We start from the raw sequence: 15,397 nt of genomic DNA, 5'->3' as shown, positions 1-15,397 counted from the left end.
TGCTAAAACTTCCTATGTATCTTCACTGTCCCTCTAATGGCGAGGCTGATGATGAAGCTCTAGGGCCTAGATCCTGGTGTTGGATGTCACCAACTATAAGACCAAATATACCTTCCTCGGTCACTGCTGCCATTTCCGCATCTTGTCAATGATCTTGTTTGTAGGGCAGGGCTGGTGAGAGCAGCCTGCTAAGCTTGCCCCTGTTTCCTCCAGACCCTCCTTGAATTCTTTACTGCTGCACTCCCAGTACTTTCTGTAGGGCTCAAATATGGCTCCAGGTCCTCTGTCTGATTGGGGAAAATAAGCTCAGGGCCCATGGTGCCTCATCTGCAATGTCCTCCCACTCACCTCCACTTGGTCTCCATGTTGGTGTTTCTGTGTGTACTTGTGTGCCAGAGGAGAGTCTCATGTAGCACTGGCTGGCCTCAAACTTAATATGTGGCCGAAGAGGATCCTGAACTGTCAATCCTTCCCTGGATCTACGGGTAAGAACCACCACATCAGCTAGAAAGCTGTAAACTTTGATCAGTTACTCTACAGCGAGTAGATTGTATGTGTGCCATTCCAAGACAGTTGGCTGCGGCGAGCCATTCCAGCCTCCGCAAAGGTTGTGCTTCAGAACAAGCTGGACTCAGAGCACAGCACTTGCTGCAACCGACCTGGATCTAAATAAGATAACCTTAATGAGCCTTGGCTGCAGCCTGTCTTAGCATATCCTGGTATAACTGGAGAGTTCACTCTTTACTGAGCATGCACAGGGGCTGGAAAGATGGCTCAGGGCTTATGAACACTCACCAGCTGTTCTTTCGGAGGACCTCAGGACTCCTAAAAAACCCCAGCACCATGACTGCCTGTGGACAGACTCTGCCCATCAATGCCTCTGTGCAGACAGTTTCTCCACTGTAGTTTTGGCCGTCCTGGAATTCACTCTTTGGTCCTGAACTCAAAGATCATCGTGCTTCTGCCTCCCATGTGCTGGGCTTAAAGGCGTGCACCACCATGCCGGGCTTCTTTATATTTAATAGTCTCTGCTTCTGCCTTTTTTCTGTCTTGGTGAATTCCTTCAGTGCCTGCTCCTTACCAGCCTGCCAACACCATCGCTAGCAAGCAGCCTTCTGAGAGTCAAACATTCTCCTCGCAGTCTTGGGAAGAATATCTCTTTACAAAGTGTATAAGTGAGATTTTTACAACAGTTGTCATCTTAGCTGGGCATGGTGCATGCACCTGAAGGCTTCCATATGGGAGCAGAGACCTGAAGGCTCATAAGAGCAGCCAAGCCATTGTAAATTTGTGATGCAGATGCCTTATCTTAGAATTAGGTTGGAATTCTAAACTGTATTATCTTAATTTGATTCTAGGAACACATTACCACTGTTGCTTCCAAGTACTTTAAAATCCAAGTGCAAAGTCATTGTGTTCATTGTTGTGATATTGTTGCACTGAGAAATATCACTGGGGGAAAAGTTCTTTCCAAAGGAGTATTTCATGTTCTTACTTTCTGTGCCAGTTGCTGGAAGATAACGACAGAGTTATCATTTCTAGCATGTGTTTCTTCTGGAAGGTACGACACTGCAAACACAATTATCTCTTTCCCCATGAAAGCTGTAGAAAGCCAGTCCATTGTTTTCTACTTAATGAAAGACTCATCTAAATATAGATGTCACTTTGTATTAATGTTTTCACATTAAAAGGTCAATATCAATAATAATAAGCTAATAACAATTACTACCACCCTTTGAGTACATAGTATGGAACAATTTCTATACATATCTGTTCTCTACTTTAAAACATCTCAATATAATAACAGTTAACATTTTCACCACCATCATCATTATGGTTTTTCGAGACAGTGTTTCTCTGTGTAACCATTCTGGCTGTTCTGGGACTCACTTTGTAGACCAGGGTAGCCTCGAATTCAAAGAGATCCATCTGCCTCTGCCTCTGAAGTGCTGGGATTAGAGGCATGCACCACCACACCCAACTTCATACCAACTTTTAAACTTCATCAGCATTACAAGTATAGAATCTTAATCTCTACAATAGCAAAAAAAAAAAAAATCTTATTTGTACCCCAAAACTCATTAACATGTACACATTGAAACTGTCAGTTTTTTATTTTTCTAGTCCTGCTTTTCTTCTGGACCACAGATAGGTGCATTCACTTTGTTGCCGACAGTTCTACTTCACAAATACATTTAGCTTAAGTGTCCAGAAACAAACTCTGCTTTCCAAGTTTGCTCTCTTTGCACAGCTTCACATCTTGGTCAGTTACAGGAACACCCACACCGATGCTCTAAAAACAATATTGGCAAGGTGAAGGCAAAGAGACTTCTCATCCATCTGAAGGTCATATTCCAAAGGCGATGAATATACAATAGACCAGTGGTTGGCATAGTCATTTAGATCCTAATGAAATAATGTAAGAGGGAGGGGGGAAAAGGCATGGTGATGCACTCCTTTAATCCAAGCACTCAGGAGGCAGAGGCAGGCAGGTTTACAGGGTGAGTTACTGAGTTCCAGGACAGCCAGAGCCACACAGAGAAACCCTGACTCAAAGAAAAAGAAAAAAGATTTTTCTCCTCTTCACTAGGCAGTGAGAGGGGCCCAGAAGCTGGTTAGAACTTGACTATGTCTCTGAGCTATTGGTCCTTCACGCTTGTTTTAGCTTGCCTAACTCCTCTGTTTTCATGGTTTGCATTTATATCATCTCCCACACTAAGTAAGATCCTTTCATCTGGTTCCATCCTGCATTTGTTTCTCATGGCACTATTACAGTAACAATTCATTGTTGCATAAGTATTTAACTATCTACTCTTAGACTAAAAGCTTCTAACAGCATGGACCTTGTGTGGTTCTTATCCTTCTGCATGATGAAGCAGTTAGCATGGGGTTGGCAAATAGTAGGTACTGGATATATTCAATAAATAATGTCTACCAGTTCACACTGGATGAAGATGTAATGGGTCAGTTTTAGATAACTTCTAAATTTATTTTGGCTCTGTGAACTAGGTTCAGTAGGGATTATAAATCACTGAGCTACAAAATGTACAAGGAGAAGGCCCTTTGTAAAACATGTGAGAGAGATACGGGCACACAAGTAAACTCATGATCCTCACTCTCAGATTTTATGTTTTGGGAAAGAGATGTAGAACTGGTGGGGAGGTGTTGAGGGGAGTGGGAGAGGGAGTGAAACAGAATGACATCGCCTCTCTGTGTAACAGGAATTCACACGGTTTTGAATGTGATTGTGGTGGTTTGAACAGGAAGGGCCCCCATAGGCTCGTATATTTGAATGCTTGGTCACTAGGGAGTGAAGCTACTTGACAGGGATTAGCTTGGAGTAGCTATAGCTGTGGTCTTGTAGTAAATGTGTTACTAGAGGTGGGCTTTGGGGTTTCAAAGGCTCCAGTTAGGCCCAGGGTCTCTATCTCCTGCTGCCTTGGATCCAGATGCAGAACTCTCGGCTACTTCTCCAGCACCACGTTCCCCTGCCATGATGACAGTGGACTAAATCTCTGAGACCTAAGCAAGTCCCAGTTAAATGCTTTTCTTTATGACTTGCTGTGGTCATGGTGTCTCTTTACAGCAACAGAACACTGCTAAGACAGTGATGTTTGATTGTGTTGGTTAAGCTTTTACAGAACATAAGTGAAAGGACTAGACTTGGGGAGTCTCAGTTATGACAGATGGACTTTTGGAGTGAGCCCAGACCCAGAAAACCAGGAGTTATAAGAGTCATACTAGAAGTAAATGGAATATGAGCAAGGCAAGACAGTGGTAGCAGGCAGAGGAAGAGCAATGCAGAAAGCATACTGCACCCACCATTCATACACGCTACAAAAATGGCGCACAGGCATGGCAGCCTCTGAAATGGCCCTCGACAGCCCAGTCCCCGTTTCACACCCTTGTGCATTCCCCTCATCTTGAATACAGACTGGATTGTGTGGTTATGTCTCTGTAATGCCACAGAGTTCATGAGATGTTAGGACTAATATGCAGATTGTGTCTTCAAAACAAAAAGCTGGAGGGGCTGGAGAGATGGCTCAATTGTTAAGAGAACATTCTGCTCTTCCAGAAGACCTGAGTTAGGGTTTCAGCACTCCATTGGCATTTCTAAACATCTGTAACTCCAGCATGAGTGAATCCTTTGCCCTCTTTTGAGCTCCATGGGCACCTGCCATCACATATGCATACATACAAGTATACAAATAATTTAAAAGATAATGACAAACACTGCAGCAGAAAGCCACCTGTAGCAGCCATTTTTAAACCTCTGCTTTACTTGGGGTATTTAGGCCTCTACTTCCCCCAACCTTATGTAGGAGAGAGAAAAGGCTAGAGGGGAGAGGGGGCCCAGACCCCTTTACTTCTCCCTGCTAGTTAGGGCCAAGGGGTTCTCTCAGGGCTCTATACCAATCTCCGTCAACCGCAGACGCAGCTAGCAGGCTCCTCCACACCCCTGCGCCCCAAAGCAGTTCTCTTCAGCTGGCTGCTCCAAACTGCCATACCGTCTCTGCCCTCTGCTCTCTCCAAACTGCTCTCACCAAGCTCCAACACTGAACTCCACACAGTCTGTTTCTAGGACTCTCAGAGTTCTAGACCACGCCCCTCTCTGGGCCATTACCTCCTGACAAAGACAACGCCCAGCATGTGACAATTAACAGTTGTGGACAAACTGTAGCCCAACTAAAATCCCATACTTGGGATTAAAACAAAAGCATTTTTACATAAACCATGCAAAGAACCCAAAACTTCCATTTGGTTTTCTGAGACAGGGTTTCTCTGTATAGCCCTAGCAGTCCCGGAACTCACTCTGTAGACCAGGCTAGCCTCAAATTCAACGATGTGTCTGCCTCTGTCTCCCAAGTGCTGGGACTAAAGGAGTCCACCACCACACCACACCCAGCATGTGTGTGTGTGTGTGTGTGTGTTTAAATATATTTACTTATTAATATATATATATGTATATATATATATATATATATATATATATATATATATATATATATATGAAAAGAAAGTGCTTTTGAGTGCACTTTGAAGGGGCTCACGCAGCAAGGAACTGAGGGAAACTTCTGTCCAGCAGCCAAAAAGAACTCAGTCCTGCCAGTGTCCATGTGAATAAATGTAGAAACTGCTCCTCTCCCAGTTGAACCTTCAGATGAATGGAAATTTTATTCAACTGTCATGTCCTCTTAAGTAATCTTGCAATAAACTGTCTGATTTACTAACACATGAGAACTCCAAGGTAATTTATGTTTGTTGTTTCAAGGCTCTAAATTGTGGGGTACCAGATAAGCAAAACAATAGTAATGGTTAATTTAACATTTCATATACATATTATTCATCTCCATGTATTTTGTAGGTATGATGTATTCATGAAGTGACTACATACAATCTTGTATAGCCTTAGCATCCTAAGTTTAGTTTCCTCATAGCAGAAGCAGCCCTCGGCCATCCCTGACATAGTTGTCTCTTCTAGACTCCACCAGAATGGAGCTGGCTGGGGAGCAGAGACTTTGAAACATCTCTTGCAGCTCGCAGGCTGGGGTCCCTGCTCCCCCACCATTTCTGTTTAAAGGGACTGCTTACCATTTGTCCAAGAACTCTAAGTAGACATCTTTCAGTCACTGAATGATCTGGAACACGCCTGCCTGTTTTGTTTTCTACTTTTGTCTTTGTTGCTACTTTGAGACAAAGTCCAGCCACATAGCCTATGTTGTCCTCAATTTTGTTGTCCTCATCCTTCTGCCTCAGTCTCCTGAGTGCTGGGATTACCACCGTGCATTACCCAACCCAGGGCACTATCAAATTGTTTTCCCGGGAGGAGCTTCAGTTAATAGGTTTAAAGCAAATAGGCACCTGGGTTCCACTGCTTATTCACAGGCTATTTTGTAATTTTCCTTAGGCCCAGGGACAGGGCTTAACAAATGCGGTTGTGAGGTTCTGAACAATGAAGGAAACAGTTGCCAGTGGGAATAGACAGCACACAGAATGGGAGGAAAATCTATGTGAGCTATTCATCAGACATGGGATTTTGTCCAAAATATATAGATAACTAAAAAAATTAAACACAAACAATAAATTATTCAAACAACAAATTGCATATAAATTAAACATATCAAAAGAAGTATACATAGCTAATAAACACATAAAAAATGCTCATAATTTTTAGCTAGACCTAAGTCAGGAAAGCTAACACATTGCCATCAAGGAAACAGGGAACAAAAAGCCAGGCATGGTAACGTACACCTGTAGTCTCAGGATTTGGTAGGTAGCCTGCTTGAGCTATAGAGTAAGACTGTGTTTCAAAAACCTAAGAACAAAAAAAAAAAAAAAAAAAAAAAAAGAGGAAGAAAAAGAAAATGCTAATCATTGGCAAGGCTGGAAAAGACAGAGACCCTTATACACTGTTAGAGGGAATGTAAATTATTGTAACTATTAAGGAAATGAGTATATTAATGTGGAGGTTTGTGATAGTTTGAATGAGAATGGCTTCATATATTTGCATAAGCTCATATATTTGAAGATTTGATTTCCAGTTGGAGGGATGTTTTAGAAGGTTTAGGAGGTGTGGCCTTGTTAAAGGAGGTGGTTACAGGTGTGAGCTTTGAGGTTTTTAAAACCCATTTTGAGAGAGAGAGAGAGAGAGAGAGAGAGAGAGAGAGTTTCCAGCAGTAAAGAATAAAATCATGTCATTTGCAGGAAAACAGAAACCATCATTTGTCTTAGTTGAAGTTTTACTGCTGTGCAGAGACACCTTAACCACAGTAACTTGTATAAAGGAAAGCATTTAATTGGTGCTGGCTTACAGTTTCAGAGGTTTAGTCCATTATCATCACGGTAGTAAGCATGGCGGCACGCAGGCAGACATGTCCCTGAGAGTTCTACATTCAGGCAGCAGGCAGAGAGAGAGACAGGGCCTGGCTTGAGCTTCTGAAACCCTACAGCCCACCCCCAGTGATGCACTTCCTCCAACAAGGCCACATCTTCTAATCCCTGTCAAAGTAGGGTCACTTGCTAGTGACCAAGCATTCAAATATATGAGCCTCTGGGGACCATTCCTATTCAAACCACCACATCAAGTTAAGGAAAGTAGGCCAGGCTCAGAAGGAAATACACAAAGTGCTTTTTCTTTCATATGTAGATTATATATATAATTTTTTAAGACATGAAAAGGCTGGAGAGATGGCTCAGCAGTTAAGACCACTCGCTACTCTTCCAGAGGGTCTGGCTTCGATTCCTAGCACCCACATGGTGGCTCACAACCATCTGTTACTCCAGTTCCTGAGGTGCTCATGCCCTCTTCGTGCCTCCATAGGTGCTGCTTGCGCCTAGGTGCACATGCGGTGCACGGACATACGTATAGGCAAAACACCCATAGACATAAACCATTATAAAAACCATGGAAATGGAAGAGGACATATTTAGGGGGAAGGAAGAGGTAATGGGGCTAGGGTAAGAGAAGGCGAATGGGGTGACGAGTTCCATCAGAGTACAAAATATGTATGTGTGAAAATGTTAGGATTAATTCCACCAGTCTTCACAAATAATATATGCTGATTTAAAATAAAGTATAAATAACTACATGGACATTTAATAGTAAAGATGGAATTAGAACTTGTAGCCTGATATCTGCCCAGTGGAGGACTTGTTCAGCTGCTGTAGCTTCTTCTATTATTTTGGTTGATATAGAAATTTCCTTATATCATAGCACTAATATAAGAAGACCCTAGCCGGGTGGTGGCAGCAGCACAGGCCTTTGAGCTCAGCACTCAGGAGGTGGAGAGGCAGGCAAACCTTTGAGTTCAAGGCCTGCCTGGTCTACAGAACGAGTTCCAGGACAGCCAGGTCCAGAGAAACCCTGACTCAAAAAAAAAAGGAAAGAAGAAAGGCAGCCTAAGGGAACTATAGGAAAGGCGATGGTGTCAAAGGGGAAGGGCAGGGGAGGAAGGAAGGAGGACCCTAGGGAACAAAGCATGAATAGGGAACTAAGCATGACTGCAGTAATAAGGGTCTGGAAAGATGGCTCAGTGGGTAAGAGCACTGACTGCTCTTCCAGAGGACCAGGGTTCCACTCCCAGCCCTCACATGGCAGCTCACAACTGTCTGTAATTCTATGATCTGACATTCTCACACAGATGTACATGCTGGCTAAACACCAATGCAAATAAAATAAAAAGAAATAATTTATTTTTAAAAAAAGGAAAAAGAGCACGCCTGTAATCCCAGTACTTAGGGAGGTACAGGCAGGGAGATCTCTCTGTGAGTTTAAGACCAGCCTGGTCTACAAGGCGAGTCCAGGACAGCCAAGGCTACACAGAGAAACCCTGTCTCGAAAAACAAACAAACAAACAAACAAACAAACAAACAAACAAACAGAAATGCAGTAATGAAACCCATCGCTTTGTAGACTAACTTAAAAAAAATGGTGAAATTGAGTTTTCTTCTTTCCCCCAATTTTTTTCTGTTTGCATCCCCTGTTTTGTCCTTTCTGTAAGGAGAACTACATGTCGGTACCCTCGAGTTTCCAGCAGAGGATGAATCTTACGGCAAGAGACTTCAGGATTACAGTTCTACTTTGGTACCAGTAAACTGTTCGGCTACCAACCTTGCACAGAGTCCAAATCCAGGAGGCCTTTGGCCCGAGGATCGCCCACTGACCAGCTGTATAAGAGGCGTGGCTAAGCAGCAGGTTCCAGCCCTTGAGTGGTTTATAGAGGCCGGCCCCTCGACCAATGAGGTCCGGGGGCGGCGTCCTGGGGGTGTGTCCTCGGGCTCACGTGGTGCGTCCAGGGTCTTTCTCGCCTCTACAGCAACGCTTGCTCTGGCTTTGGCTGCAGCTCCTGAACTGCCAATCTTGCTTCGCATCTTAGGGCCCAGACTGGACATGGCCTCGGCCACTGTGGCAGCTGCAAGGAGAGCGCTCCGCCGGGCCGTCCCGCTTCTCCGGCGCAGTTACCAGACGGAGAGGGGCGTCTATGGCTACCGGCCTAGGAAAGCCGAGAACAGCGAGCCCCGAGGCGACCGTGCACACCTCTCAGGTTGGGGACACTGTTGGTGGAGGGCAGGGACAAGTGGGTGCTGGGCTCCAGGGAGCCTCTCTGTGAGGGAGAGCAGCCTGGGAGAGCTAAGGAGACAGAGGGAGGAAGGTGTGGGAATTGTCAGTGTCGCGCGCACTCCCCGCGATGTCTACTCTCCACAGTTGGGCGTCCCTGAGCTTTGTTTTCAAGTAATCTCCCCATCTTTCTTGCTGGGTCCTGGTTTGGGGACAACTGCTGTTTTTACTGTGGTGGTGTTTTTTTTTTAAAGCCCTGGCTGTCCTGGGCTCTCTTTGTAGACCAGGCTGGCCTCAAACTCACAGATACTTGCCAGCAGGGTATTAAAGCAGATGCTGAGACTCATAGCCAAACTTTGGGCAGAGTATGGGGATCTTATGAAAGAAGGGGGAAATAGAAAGACCTGGATGGGACAGGAGCTTCACAAGGAGACCAACAGAACCAAAAAATCCGGGCTCAGGGGTCTCGGCAAAGACTGATACTCCAAGGACCATGCATGGAGATAATCTAGACCCCCAGCTCAGATGTAGCCCATGGCAGCTCAGTGTCCAAGTGGGTACCCTAGTAAGGGGAGCAGGGGCTGTCTCTGACATGAACTCAATGGCTTGCTTTTTGATCTCCCAGCTTTTAACTGGAGAATACATTCCAGGGCCAGTTTGTGTACAGATGACATCTCTGTGCTACTTGCAAGAGGGCAGTTGGTACCTGGTCCTAGACAACAGTGGTACTGTTTGTCCCTGGCTAGCCTTTCACTTTAATTGCCGTTTAAAACTGCTGAACTTGCAACCATGTTGCTGGTAGGTTTTGACATATTAGCCAACAGGAATACCAGCTTTGGAATTATGTTGCAGCCTTATGTCTAAGAATAGTATTTGGTTTATGTTATAAAGTTATTCTAAACTGGGCGGTGGTGCACGCCTATAATCCCAGCACTCAGGAGGCAGAGGCGGGCAGATCTCTGTGATTCTGGGGGCAGCCTGGTATACAAAGCAAGTCCAGGACAGCCAAGGCTACACAGAGAAACCCTTTCTTGAAAAACAAAAAGAAAAAAAAAAGGATAAAGTTATTATTCTATCATTATTTGTCCTCATACAGTAGAAAAATGCAGATTAAACCGTTGGCATCTTTTAAAAAAATGTAGCCAGGTGGTGGTGCAGCAGCCTCGGAGGTGCACGCCTTTAATCCCAGCACTAAGGAGGCAGAGGCAGGCTCTGTCAGTGAGTTCCAGGACAGCCAGTGTTCCACAGAGAAACCTTGTCACGAAAAACAAAAACTAGCAAGAAAAATTACGTTTATGTATTTGCTGCAATCTTTTGTAGTTGTTTATTTTATGTGTATAAGCTTTACCTGCATGTATGTGTATACACCATGTGTGTACCTGGCACTGGGCCTCCTGGAACTGGAGGTACAGATGGTTGTGAGGCAGCTTGTGGGTTCTGGGAATCTAATCTGTGTCTTTTGGAAGAGCAACAATGCGTGTAACTACTCAGCCATTTCTCTAGCCTTGAGTTAGCTTCTTGTTTGTTTGAGATAGTGCCTCACTATGCAACCTTGGCTAGTCTGAAACTTGTGAGGACCAGGGTACCCTCAAACTCAGAGATCTGCCTACCTCTGCCTCTCAAGCGCTGGAATTAAAGGTGTGTGCCACTCTCCCCCAGTTGGCATCTTTGATTGAGATTCTAATGTTGACAATCTCCTCTCTCAGGCTTGGTGCATGGCATTAATCTGAGCACTGGAGAGGCAAAGGCAGTTCGGTCTCTGTGAGTCCGATGCCATCTTGTTCTACATAGCAAGTTCCAGGCCAGCTGAGGCTACACAGTGAGACCTGTCGCACAAAAACAAACAAATCCTCTTTATCTTGTAAGTGCCTGAACAGACCTTTGACTCTTTCTTCATACATTTAAACCTTGAGCATTTTGTTTGCTTTTTACCTTGGACCACTGCAAATAAACCTCATCTCTCTTTTGTATGTACTCGATTTTATTTTCTTGATTCTTTGAGACAGCGTTTCTCTGTGGTGCTGTCCTAGAACTAGCTCTGTAGACCACAATGGCCTCAAACTTGGAAATCTACCTGCCTCCACCTTCTGAATGCTGGGATTAAAGGTGTGCCGCGCCATGCCCAGCTATACTGAGCTAGTTTTAGTTAATATTTTTAGGGAAAGCGTTTTGACCAACTAGATTGTTCTGGCTTTGCAGGCTATAGGTATTTTCTTTCACTTTGCAAATTCAGTGTAGGTTTTTTTTTTTTGTTTTTTTTTTCTGTGTTGTTCGAACCTACAGTCTTACCACTGAGCAATTCTTTAGCTCCCTCTAATTCATATCCATTATTCTTAAGCTCGTGTGGTACTAACAGTGATTTTAGTGTTTAAAATGCCAGTTCCCAGCGCTAGGGTTTTTTGTTTTTGTTTTTCCTTTTATCTAGATCCTAATTCAGTGAGCTTGGCTGAAGTTCAGAAACATGACCTCCCACCCCCCTTTTCTTTTTATTGTGTTGGAGATCAAGGCTTTGTGCTTGCTAGGCAAGTGCTGTACCACTGAGCTACCTACACCTTCAGCCCAGAGATGGGACTGCATGCCTATGTGCGTCTACCTCTGGCTGGTCGTAAGGGATGTGTGTTGTATGTGGAGGAGCAATGCCTGTGTTTAACGCTATGTGAGTGGGCCCTCAACATAAAGCTGCTTTGATCACCTCTGAGTTTTTCTTTCATGTCCTACTGACCCACTGAATTAAGCTGTCCATGGGAAACCCCAGGCTAATAGTTGTTTGGAAGACTATGAGAATGATTTGGGGAGCGTCAGGTGGGAAGGGTAGACACATAAGTCTGGAGTTGATTTTTTGTACATGTCCTCCCTTTTGTCACCATGTGGCTTTCCATCTCCGAGAGAGAACTTGCTCTCCCAGGAGGTGCTTGGTAACATCTGAAAGTTCAGTTACTTAAAGTAAAGTTACTTAAACATTGGGAGACTTTGTTTCTGTAGTCTTGGCTGTCCTGGAAGTGCTGTGTAGACCAGGCTGGCCTTGAACTCAAGAGATCTGCCAGCCTTTAGTGCTAGGACTAAAGGTGTGTACCACCACTTCCCCAGCTAAAATTTTATTTTAATTTATTTACGTTTATTTTAGAGAGGGTCTGTAATCCCTGGCTGGCCTTTAACTTACCGTGTTAGCCGAGGATAACTTTGAACTTCTGATCCTTCTGACTCCACTTCCCAGATAATAGGATTTCAGTGCTGAGCATAGTATATGTGGTGCTAGGGCTTGAACCTGAAGCTAGGCACGATTCTACCAAATGGACTCTATCTCTAGCTCCTTGTTTTGTTTTTCTGCTGTGTGTGTGGGTGTGTGTGTGCAATTATGGGGGAGAGCAACTTGAGCTGTTTCTATTTATTTTATATGTATGTGTGTGACACATGCACAGAGCTGCAGTTATAGGTGGTTGTGAGCCACCCAGTATGGTGCTGAAAACTGAACCTGTGTCCCCTGCAAGAGTAGCAAGTGCTCTTAACTGTTGGGTCATTCTCCAGCCCCTTGAACTTCATAAATGACAATGCTGTGCTGCATACAAAAGGCCAGCTACATCAGGTGAAGTATGTCTCCCTAAGATTCAGACACTATTTCTTCTTTCAACTCACTGGTGTTTAAAAACTTGAACAATGTAGAGTATGTATTTTCCCATACCTGAATATGTATTTTTTGTGTATAGAATATGTATTTTCCATACCTAAATATGTGTTCTGCATGTACAGAATATGTATTTTTTTTCATATCTAAATCTTTGGTGTCTACTATAGTACTCGGTGTATAGCAGATACTGAGTAAACATATTTAAGTTTAAAACAAACAAGCAAACAAACACAAAGCCATGCTACTCGCAGGTGCTATAGCCTAAGAAGAGATGAGTGAACCTAACAGCCTCTCCGGAACTGCTATTCTTGACATTATTTTATTATCCTGATGTTGAGCATCCACTCGGGACCTAGGACTTGGGAGACAAGCACTTTGCCTGGAGCTCCTGTCTCTGGTCCTGTCTCTTCTCGCTGCTATATACCCTGTCTTCTAGGTGCTATGACACGGAGACCTTCCAGTGAACAGTGCTGAATTACTACCCATTTGTTGATCAGATCGCTTCTACTTGACCTTATGTTTTCTTCCTTCTTTCCTTCCTTAAGATCTATTTATTTTTATTTTCTGTGTATAGGTGTTTTGAATGCATTTATGTCTGTGTACCACTTGTGCTTGGTGCCAGTGGAATCCAGAAGAGGATCCTTGGGACTGGAGGTACAGTTGTCAGTCACCACGTGGGTGCTAGGAATCAAATCTGGATCCTCTGGAAGAGCAGCCAGTGTGCTTAATTTCTGGTCTCTCCAGTCCCACTATTTTTTAATAAGAGATATGATGAAGTCATATCTGTGCTGGCACCAGGTACACATGTGATATACAGACAGACACGAAAGCAAAACACCATATACATAAAATAAAAATTAAGGCTAAAAAGAAATATAAACATATATAATAAATGTTTCGTGTATACAGTTTTTATTTTATTTTGTTTTATTTTTTCAGACATGGTCATGCTCTGTAATTCTGGCTAATCTGGTACTTGCTATTGTAGCCTAGACTGGCCTTCAACTCTTGGTAGTTCTCCTACTTCAGCTGCCTGTATTCTGAGATTTATAGGCATGCATCACCATGCTTGGCTCATGCAAATTGTGTGTGTTGTGAGAGAGAGAGAGATTTGGGATTTTTTTAAATCTAGCTTATACAACCAGAACATTGAGTATCAAGAGAAGCCTTTTAGATATGGGTCAAAAAGCATTGTTTCTATGCTTTTTGCTGTAATGCAGTCTTTTTGGATTTGTCCTTAAATTCTGGACCAAGTGTATTAATAATTCTTTTAATTGGAAGGCTGGAGGCTGGGGTGACGGCTCAGTGATTAACAGCCTTGATATTATTTCAGAGAACTGGAATTAGGTTTCTAGCACCTTCTTTGGGCAGATCACAAGCTTGAGTAACTCCAGCTCCCAGGATTTGACACCCTCTTACGGCTTCTGCACACACACACACACACACACACACACACACACACACACACACACAATTAGTAAGTAAGTGAGTAAGTAAATGAAAAAATAAAGTTTTTTTTTGAGCTTTCGAGACAGTTTTTTTTGTATAGCCTTGGCTGTCCTGGACTTGCTTTGTAGATCAGGCTGGCCTTGAACTCAGAAATCCACCTGCCTCTGCCTCCCAAGGGCTGGGATTAAAGCATATCCCACTACCACCACCCAGTTAAAGAATAGGAGTCAGATGAGGCCGTGAGCTTAGCTTTAGTGTTTTTCATGTTTATCGGTTGCTGTGAAAGTAAAATCAATCCAGAGGAACTATTTTTCTATTATGGATGATGTATTAAATTTGGGGGTATTTGTAAAATAAATACCTTCTGGAAAGGAATACTTTGACACATTAGAAGTAACACAGTGGTAAAGCTGGTGACACATACCTGCAAATTCATTCTCATGCTAAAACAGGAGGATAACAAGTTCAAGGCCAGCCTAGACTACATAGGAAAAAACCTGACTCAAAAGAAAAGCAACAAGAGGGAACGAAGTGAGGGATGTTCCAGGCTGTGCACCCTCACTGCCCTTCTTCACCTTCGTGTGTTTGTCTTGCTTACACTCGGCGGCTGCCTAGGGTGCCCACTAAGCATTCCTTCGCACTGGGGATTTACGGGAATATTAAATTTACCTTTAGAAAGCTCTTGGGTTGAGATGCTTGTTAGTGTTCTCAGCAGTTAAACTTTGCCTTTTGTAGTTTACTCTTGGTAATAGCGTGTACTTTGGCCTCTGTAAACCTTAGTTGCCAAGGTACTTTTATTTTGCTTATTTATTTGTGCTCAGAATCTTATGCATCGATTTTGGATTTATTTATCTAAATTTCCCGTTCCCAGTGGAGGTGAGTTGAAGAGTAAACATTTTATCATGGACGACTTTAGAATTTCATTATTATTTTTTTTAAGTATCATTTAAAAACTGTGTTGGCTATGTTACAAACTACGTGGCAGAAACAAATCAAAGGGGGTTTATTTTGGTTCAAGATTCAGGGGAGACGGTCTGTTATAGAGGGGAAGGCATGGCAGCTAGGGCAGCACCATAGTGGGGGAGTATGAGGGGGGTGCCCCTCACATCTTGCTTGATCAGGAAGCAGAAAATGACCGTAACTCTAAAGCCTGGCCCGAGGAGCTGACATCCACCAACACTAGTCCTTATAACCCAGATGTTCTGTCACCTCCAGAACAGGATTACCTACAAGGAACAACAGTTTTTCAGACAGGGAAACCCTGT

The 15,397-nt window shown here is 43.6% G+C and overlaps 1 protein-coding gene across 1 annotated transcript in view; it reads left to right on the top strand.

Annotated features, from left to right (window-relative positions):
* Positions 1-8,809: 8,809 nt before the first annotated feature.
* Dhtkd1 (dehydrogenase E1 and transketolase domain containing 1) overlaps positions 8,810-15,397 on the top strand; it is a 40,407-nt gene continuing 33,819 nt past the window's right edge. Inside the window, exon 1 of the mRNA XM_055593820.1 lies at positions 8,810-9,044. Within this exon, the coding sequence (XP_055449795.1) occupies positions 8,891-9,044 (154 nt within the window). The 5' untranslated portion in view covers positions 8,810-8,890. The remainder of the gene's footprint in view (positions 9,045-15,397) is intronic.

The sequence above is a fragment of the Psammomys obesus genome, unplaced genomic scaffold (assembly GCF_907164565.1).
Source record: "Psammomys obesus unplaced genomic scaffold, mPsaObe1.curated_primary_1811, whole genome shotgun sequence".
Taxonomy (NCBI): Eukaryota; Metazoa; Chordata; class Mammalia; order Rodentia; family Muridae; genus Psammomys; species Psammomys obesus.
This window is presented reverse-complemented; position numbering and strand designations above follow the sequence as displayed.